The sequence below is a fragment of the Aquila chrysaetos genome, chromosome 22 (assembly GCF_900496995.4).
Source record: "Aquila chrysaetos chrysaetos chromosome 22, bAquChr1.4, whole genome shotgun sequence".
In the NCBI taxonomy this organism is placed as follows: Eukaryota; Metazoa; Chordata; class Aves; order Accipitriformes; family Accipitridae; genus Aquila; species Aquila chrysaetos.
In genome coordinates this window covers 17627156-17636199 of record NC_044025.1, presented here as the reverse complement: position 1 = coordinate 17636199, position 9044 = coordinate 17627156, and the positions used below count along the sequence as shown (strand labels likewise).

The following is a 9044-nucleotide window of genomic DNA, read 5'->3' as shown; positions in this document are numbered from 1 at the left end:
ATATGGATTTACATCCAGATCTGCAGGGTTTTGGTTTAGATTTCTTCTAGTTGTTGCTTTTATTAGGTTATACTTTGCCCTCCTGCAGGCATGTAGCTTTTGTTAGATTCTATGCGCACCAAGGGGAGACTCCAATGTGGGGTACTTTTGTGTGTATGTGCTTGTTCTCTGCTGTTAAAATTAATAAAACCTCATTTTTTTTTTCAGTCCCAGAGGCTTTTATTGTGGTTACTTGGTATTTAGGAACTCTATTTAAAATTAGATCTAGGAATAGAACTGTATACTGAGTTCAGTGCTCAGACACAGCAGTAAAAAACAAATAAACGTGACCCTTTCTGCATTACTAAAGAAATGCCTAATGTGTCTGTCTGGACAAAGTAGAATTAACCCTGTTGATAGTTTTCTTGGAGAGAAAAGGCACTATTTACAAGACAGTTTAATGAACCATATTTGAAAAACATCATATGGAACACTACTCACAGCTGTATTTAAAATGATTGGCAAAAGTATACGTCCTCATTTTTGGGCATCATATTAATCAGCAGGGGATAAGTTCTCTCCTCCATCCAGGTGCAGAGAATGAGACCCTTAATGAGAGCCTCCCCTCCATATTTTAAAAATTGGTTTTGGATGTGAAATTTCCTGCTTTCCTGTCCCTCAAAATGCTCAGAAGTAAGAGGAGGAGGAGGAGTGCCTTGCTCACGGTCTTCGGGGATGTATACAGCAACAATCACCCAAATCCTGACGTAGGAAATCACCCAGTCCTCTTTCCCACCTCCTCAGTTGACAATGGAGAGCTTTCTCCTTTCTTGCTGGAGAAGGTCTCCAGTTTTCACCCTAGTTCCTAGACCAGTATGTAGCTCCCCTCATCTGTCTCCTTCCCATTTTCAAAAATGGAAGATGGCTTTTCCCCACACCCTTCTGATGGCCTGGGCAGTCCCTACTTGGTTATGTGGTGTGGGAGCGCAACCCTCTTCACGGTGTGGGGTGTGTTCACCAAGGGAGGGGAGCTCCTTGTCAAAAGAAATTAAGAAGCCTGGGATGACTCCTGTGCCTTTGAAACGTCATTACTTTTGTAAATTGTAAAACCATTGACTCAAGACAGTCATATCCTACCCAGGGCTTACAAAAGCTGGCATTTGTTGGCGGGGGGCAGTTACATTTTTAAGGCCAGTTTTATGGCTCTGTAACTCTCCGGAGTGCAGCAGCAGTGAAGACTTGATTGCCGACCCCTCTGAAGAAGCTATCCCCAGCTTTCCTCACAGCCCTCCATCCTCCCCGGCTGCCCCGCCCTTGGCTCCGCAGCCCTTTCAGCACGTCCCCGAGACACCGACCGTTACGGCGACCGTTGGGCGCGCGAGCGGCCCCTCGCCTCGCCCTTTACCTCAGGCGGGCGCTGCCCGCGAAACCGCGCTCCGCCCCCGCGCTGCCGCCGCCGCCGCCGCTCGGCGGGTAGATGGCGCCAGACCTCGGCTGCTGGCCCGCGTACGCCCCGCCACCACACACACACACGCACACACAGCCGGAGCCGCTGACGGCGTCTACTCGGGGCTCGCCGGTTCTCCGACCCGCCGCCCGAGCAGCGGCAGCCGCACAAAGGGGAGGAGAAGGAGGAGGAGGAAGAGCGTACGGTGCTCGGAGCCCCGGCCGGCGGCACTGCCCGGAGGTAGGGGCTTCCTCTCCGCCCTGTCAGCCAAAGTTCGTGGAGCCAGCGCTGGCTGCTCCCGCGGGAGGCTTTACTGGGGTTTCGTAACGCTGTATTTTCCCCTGGCTGGTGTCTCTGCCCGGTCCCAGGTGACCCGTTTTATTTTTATTATCATTATGACTGTCGTTCCCCGCCCCTCCAGGCTGGGCGGGTGGGGTGGGTCTCAGCGCACCTGACAGCTCCGCAGCCAGAAGTTGGCGAGGGGCGTGAGGGGAGACGAGCCCGAACTTGGGTCCCCTCAAACTTCCCCGCCCGAGAAAGCCGCCCCCGCGGCCGCTGCCGCCCTCCGCGCCCGCTGCCGCCGCCTCGCCGCTCCGCTCCGCTCCCCTCCGCTCCTCTCCTCTCCTTGCAGATGTCGGGGGTGCTGGTAATCGCTGCCTGGTGCTTCCTGCAAGTGGAGAGCCGGCATCCTGAAATCATCACGAGTAATAGCAATCATGGCAATTTCCTGGACAACGACAAATGGCTGAGCACCGTTTCGCAGTACGATAGAGACAAGTACTGGAACAAATTCAGGGATGTAAGTACTTCTTCGTTTACTGCGTACTTCTTGTTCGTTCCATTTGACCGTAGCATCCTCTCGATGGGTGGCTGCTGGCTTTTAGAAGCTGTGGGTAGAAGAGAGATGCAGCTTGGGCAACCGGTTGCTGCTTGTAGGAAGGATGTTCAGAGCTGTTTGGAAGCTGGACAGACAGTCCTGGCATTCTTGATTACCCCATCGATTGGGGCAGCTTGGGCTCGGTGTCAGTCTCACTGAAATCATATGGTCTTCAATTTTCCTTTGGGGAGGAACTTTGAGCGAAGTTTCTGTGCCTGCTGCTTAAGAGGCTAGTTAACTGTAAAACGATGAAACAGTGTGTGTGTAAGAAGGGAATATTTACCAGTTCAAGCCACAAGGTGGTAAACAGTGAAGCTTTTTTTGCCTGCAGATTTGGTGGAAAACATTTTATTGTCAATTCTGCTCATGGAGATCTTTGATGCTGGTATAGGGTTAGAGGAAGCAGAGCTTTGGTTCAGGTCTTTTTTCAGTCTGGAAAATAGGGGTAACTTCAGGATGCGTTATGACATGTATCTGTACAAAACAAATCATTTTCTTAAGCTTAAAATTAATTCTTGAATACCCCTAGTTTGAATACAATTGTGTGTATTAAGTCAATGACTGGAGAAAGAGAAATGCAACATTTATGTTAAATGGAATATTTACGGAGCTCCTTTTGTTTCTGTTGTCTATACGCTGAAAAAGCTTTCTGGGAGCACACAGGGAAAACCCTGCTTCAGTCAGCCCGAGACTGGATAAGGGAAACATTACTGTTAAATCACGAGCACATTGAGGTTAAGTGTTCCTTATTGCATGGGATTTGTGCACTGTGGCTGCAGTGTGACTCTAGGAAAGGGAAGAGTAGAGCTGGCTAGCAGTTCTGCTAGTACTATTCTGTAAGAATTTTTGTTTGTTTAGGAAGCTCTGGTGTTTTGTTAACATATTAACATGTTAAACTTTAATGCTATATGTTTGTCTCTGTGGTCTTAACACTGTATCTTACTGTGGCAGAGGAAGTCAAAGTATTACAGTTAAATGTGACCTGCCTCTGCCTAGCTCATTCTCTCTACGTTTTTCTGTAATTGTGGTCATCTCTGTGTCTGAGAAATCATGCTGCTCTGAATCTCAATATAACAAAGTATGGCCTTAACAATGGTGTCAACAGATATGTCAGAATGTATATTTGTGTGCAGTCACTGTGATGACATCTACCTACTGGTACTGTTGAAGTTCTTGTATAATAGGTGTCTGGAAAAGCCTATGCTTGTACAGTAATTACTATTTTATTAAGGGGACTTTATTAATAAACTTTATTAAGTTAATACGGATTTATAGATTTTTACCAGGCTCCAAGGGAATCTTTGTTAATATCTGGTTTAGTCTCCTGGGGAATGCAGGTTAAGGGTTTTACTTGTTAATTTCTACATCCAACTTGATGTGAGAATTCAGCAGCATTTGAAAATGGTAAATTGAATGGACTGCCAAATTAATTTGAAAACACTTTTAACTAGGGACAGATTTATAGCAAGGGACATCTTTCAACAGTCTCCTTCCAAATTGAGGCCTTGTATTAATCACAGTCCTTGACCTTAAAGTTTTTATTTAATTTTATGCTGTTATTCTTTTTTGAAGCCTGGAGTCATTGCAACTTGTCTTCTCGTCCCCTTTCCCTGATCTAACAAGTGCAATTGTCAGACAAATTATTCCTCTTCCTGTAGAAGGTGTTTGTAAAGATTACCTCTTTCATGTTTTAAGGTTTCACACCTGAAAATGTGGTTTTAGACTTTCTGAAAATGCTAACAAAACCCATAAAGCCTCAGAACTCTTTTCTATAGGAAGAATCATTTTATGGAAAAAAAACCCTCTTAACCAGTCCTCTGCCAAGCAAAAGCAAATAGTATAAAGTTCACACAAAGTTTAGGTATCTTTCTTCCCAGCCATCTTAATTTTTCTATTTAATTACTTCAAAACTAGCATGTTACGAATACATATGATTATCCATGAAAACTTTTATGGGGCAAATTAACAGAAACTGCTAATCATCTCCTACCTAGCTTTTTAAAAAAAAAAACAAACTTGCATATGTAATTAAGCTCTTAATAACTTCAAGCTTCAAGCAAAGCGATTTATTGCATCGTAATCTTCTGTGAGGGGTTCTGTGTCCACAGATGAAGACATGCATAGGTAGAGTTGCTGCCAATGTAGTAGGTACAGTAGAAACAGCACGCTTTGTGCATACTGAGATGTCATTAGAAGAAATGTGGTCCTTGCTTCATGGCGTGTTGTTGGGGATAGATTGTTAAAACATTTGTTAAAAGACTGCCTGGTGAGATGCAGCATAACAGTATGAACTGCTATGTATGGGGTAGGCTAGCATTTCATTCATAATTGTTGAATTGTAGGGAAACTGTCTCCTCATCTTCCCTTCATTCCCAAACTGTAACTATATATACATCATTGCTAGATGAGTGGGTGTGGACTTTGCATGGGAGGTGGAGCATAGAAGTGGTGTTTCAGTTAAAACCTTCTTGGGTCTGACACTACAGCTACTACAGAGCAAATGACCTAGTTCATTCCCTGTAAATCAGCAGAAGCAAGGTTGCAGTAATTATCATAATTACATTTAATAGCTTTCTGAATTTTATGTTATATAAATAAAATTGCACAATTATTTACATAACTGTGTCCTCATGTAGAGTAGGAGAAACACTGTCACGTATGGAGCTAAGATTTGACTGTTTTGGGTGTGGCCACTTTGTACATGCATGCAGCATAAACATCTGCGCACACATGTGTGTATAAATCTGTTAAAATGTTGCAGTACTGTGTGGATTTTTACAGATGATATATAATTGAATATAAAGTTTTAAATTGGGCTTCTCTCAACTTTTTTAGTTATTCTTTTCAAAATCAATTGGTTGGTCAGCCTTATTGAGCTATGTCCAATATGGCCTGATTTGAGAAGACAGCTATTGATCGTTTTTTTTAGTATGACCCATATTTCTTTTGGGCAAAGACAGCATGGTAGTTGCACTTAATGGCCCAGCAGTCATTACTTTTCTTCTGTGAAAAGACAGCACAGAAGTAGACCTCATTTGAAGCCTAATCAGGTTAAATTTTTAAGTCTGACTGAATTTAATAGTGTGAAATGATGACCTGTCAACATTTTCAAAAGGCCTCAAGGGATCTGTTTAAAACAATACTTTACAATACAATCTTTTCACATGATATGAACACAATTTGTAGAATATTCAAGTGCTCCATTTTTAAAAACAAGCAGAGCCTGTAAATGAATAGTAAGACCAATGTGACTGGTCTGTTGTGAAGCACATGCTATTGAAAATCTTGTATATTGTCCAGCTGTCCAGTATCAATAATGGTGTAATGTCTGATATATTCATAAGCTTTTGTTACAATCTGAATTTGATATTCCTATTTGTCTTCCACTCCTTTTTCCTTGTCTGCCATGGGTTTTCTGTGTGACCAATGACAAAATCTTAGCTCTGTCTTAAGTCCCATTTTTATAGTTGGGGATAACAGTATTTCTCTTCCTCACAACTGTGTGTTGAAGCTGTAAAAAAGAAAGGACAGAGCTCAGGGTCTGTGGTAATATGGAATTTACTATTCACCTAATCCATATATTGAAAGTGGCTTGATACATACTTGAGTAACTGACTAGGTCTAGTTTAGTAAGTATCTAAAAAATAAAACCTAAATCAGTATAACGCTTACTTTTTTCTTTTTCTAGTAATAAAGCTGGAGTCTGTAGGAAGGAACTGCAGCTATTTCCTTTGTACAGATTTGAGGCCTGGAAAAGCAGACATCAGGGATATGAGAGTCAAATTATACTTTTTGATATTACAAAAACAAATGTTAAGGCCTCGATCTTTCGATCAAATCTATCGAAAGAGATCCCTTGGCTTAAGAGGAGCTCAAGCACAAATTCGACACCTGAATGTGAAGTGAATTCTTATGAGTCTTAGAAAGCATTTATAATGTGAATAGCCATACACATTATTGTAATAGGTCACACTGCAGCATCTCATTGTGTTCATAGAGGCTTGGCACAGAAGGCATAGTGTAAGTGTCCACTTAGTGTTAGGCCTGTCTTTTTAATCAAAATTATATGAGCAGACTAATTCTATTACTTCTACTTGGAGTTATGTCTATTACATTATTAATGCTTATATATAAAAAGGTAATAAGTTCAACTAGCTATGGATTAAACTGCAAAAAGGAAGAAAAAAGTGAAATTAACTTGGAGGATCTAGTATAAACCATACAAGGAATTTCTATGAAGTTGAAAGCTAAGAATCTTGGCATGAACTCTGGTTTCAGTGCATGTTTATGCATGGCAGGCTGCCAGACCATGTTCTGAGCATTAACTAAGCTGTTTCTCTAAATGTTATTGCTTACAGAGTTCCAGTTCAGGCTATCATGTTAAAACCCCCATGCATTATATGCCTGGAGATGCTTTGAGACTGTGCATGCCTAAGAAGTAAGGCATGAAATGTCATCATCTGTGTGTATACGTTTCTCAGACTTACTGTGGATAAATAGTTATATGTAACTATCAGCAGCATGAGTAGTCATATATAAGTAGATTAGGTTAGATATTAGATTTCCCAGGTTGGTCATAGACTACCATTCCCTGATACGATCCACTGAAGAGACAATTTTTCAGTTATTGAGTACATCACCTTTCTGAGCCTATGAGTTCCTCCTCACACCTGATCAGAAGTGCAGTGTTAGGTGATAAAGAAAATACAAGGCTAGGAACTGGGGGACCTGTATTGTTCCAGCTTTGCCACTGATGGATTGTTGGACTTTGGGCTGGCTCTTCACACTTCTTCACTGCTTTTCCCATTGTTGCACTTACCTTTCTCTGATTTGTTTAGCCCAAAATTAGAAGTGTGGTAGTGAAACTTGATAGCAGAGAGTTGGAAAACATGACCAGTACTGAGAAGGGTTGGAATACCAAGCAGGCAGAATTGGAAGACCTTGGGAACTCAAGTAATAGAAATGAAATGAAATTTAAAAGTACAAAGTAGAAGGTCATGGAATTGAGAGCTAACACGAATTTATTCTGGGTCCTGGCCGCTCAGCTTGAAATAGATGAGAGGGAAAACCTGTGTACTTTTATTGATTTGCAGAGTTATTCTAAGTAACGAAAGTAATGCTACTCTAAGGAGAGCAAATATATTGTAGGAATGCATAAAATGAAAGATCTCTGGTTCTGTTCAAGAAATAAAATTGTACAATGTATAGAAGAGAATATTAATTATGAATATTGTGAGCACTTCTGATCACTGAAATTCAAGAAAGACAAATTTTTCTGGAGTTGGTGAGCCAAAGGCCTTCCAGCATCATGGGGGAAAAGACTCTGTTTTAAAATAATATACTATATTAGTTCACTCACACAAAGCTAATTGTGTAAGAGTAGATTTGCTAGAATGTTTATTGAGAGAGGGACTGCAAAAGCTGCCTTGCGTGAAGTTGAGATAAAGAAGTAAGTGGATAATTGGTGACAAAAATAACCTTATTTCTGAATTTAAGAAAAAGGTTATTATTCCAACCACAGTTATGTTTTAAAAAGTTATCTTAATAAGCACTTCAGTTTCAATATGTAGGCTGTATGTTAACAAAAGAGATTATGATGTAATAAACTGTAATAAATGAACCTGGATTTGGGGATTTTAGAGGCCTTGGAGTTTTATATCACATGTGGCTGTCTGTTAAGTTTAAAGCCCCTTGCAGGTGGTTGTCTTGCTCCCTATCCATACAGCTCCTAGTGTGGTGGTACCTGATCTGCGATACCCAACTATCCCCTGACCCTTTGGGATTTTTGAGCTAACAGTTGATTTGTGTAGAGTGGGTTCTTTCTGCTATCTCTGCCCTGGCAGATCCATGCCTTCAATGTGATCTCGCTACCAAGGACTTGACCAATTTCAAGATACCGCCTGATACACTAGATGCTAAGGGGAAGCTACTTAGTTTGGGATTGCATTTTCTTTTTCTATGTTGTATTTAGGTCTACAGGCAGAATGAAGTATTTTTCTGCCAACAATTTATTACCAGAACATCACATTTTCTACTTTCTACTAGCCTCAAATGTAGGCACAGGTTTTTGTGTGATTCAGTGATCAATACATTCAATATATATATTCCTGGAGAAACCATCCAGGCCCTGCTAATTATGTAGTAGTGAAGATAGTCATAAGGAAGGTTACAGTACACTTGAAGAATACCTACTAGTTAGGTAATGGATGTACCCGGTCAGTAAAGTGGCTGGGTTATGTGATGGGACACAGGCACCTCAGGCTTGCTTCCCAGGAGATTATCATTGCAAGCCCACCTTGAGATTTGAGTGAAGATGAAGATTGTGTGTATGGATTCCAGTGGGTCTGGACTGAAGTACAACAGAGTTGAAATGTGATTTATAAGTCTACCCAGACATTCTTAGCATAGGTTGTCTCTTAGGGTAATTCTTAGTCAACAGAAGGACAAGGCTGGAATATAAATGTGATTGAAAAGTACAGCTGAGATGTACTTGCCAAAGCTGCATGAAGTTTAAAAGAATAGCAAAACATGAGACTGAATCTGTGCAAACGTAATTCATAATCAGCTTCTTACAAACAGAAGAGGTATGCTTACTAAAAATGCCCTTCTCAAACTTGACACTTTCCTTCTGCAGTGGACAAGGGGAAAAATAATGGCATTTATGTCAGAATAATTAACTTGGCAGGTACAGAGCGCCAGCTTTTTGTAATTAGCTGACACTTATCCACCTTCCCTGGGAAT

The 9044-nt window shown here is 41.4% G+C and overlaps 1 protein-coding gene across 3 annotated transcripts in view; it reads left to right on the top strand.

Annotated features, from left to right (window-relative positions):
• The first annotated feature begins 674 nt into the window (after nucleotides 1-674).
• The window catches only part of SPOCK1 (SPARC (osteonectin), cwcv and kazal like domains proteoglycan 1), a 327067-nt gene continuing 318697 nt past the window's right edge, over nucleotides 675-9044 (top strand). Inside the window, exons 1-3 of one of the 3 annotated variants that reach the window (XM_029998154.1) lie at nucleotides 675-690; nucleotides 1608-1666; nucleotides 2058-2225. In XM_029998154.1, coding sequence (XP_029854014.1) covers nucleotides 2058-2225 — 168 coding nt within the window. In that variant the 5' untranslated portion in view covers nucleotides 675-690; nucleotides 1608-1666. Of the gene's footprint in view, nucleotides 691-1482; nucleotides 1667-2057; nucleotides 2226-9044 lie in introns of those variants that run through there. The other 2 variants (XM_029998153.1, XM_029998155.2) reach the window with 2 other exon arrangements.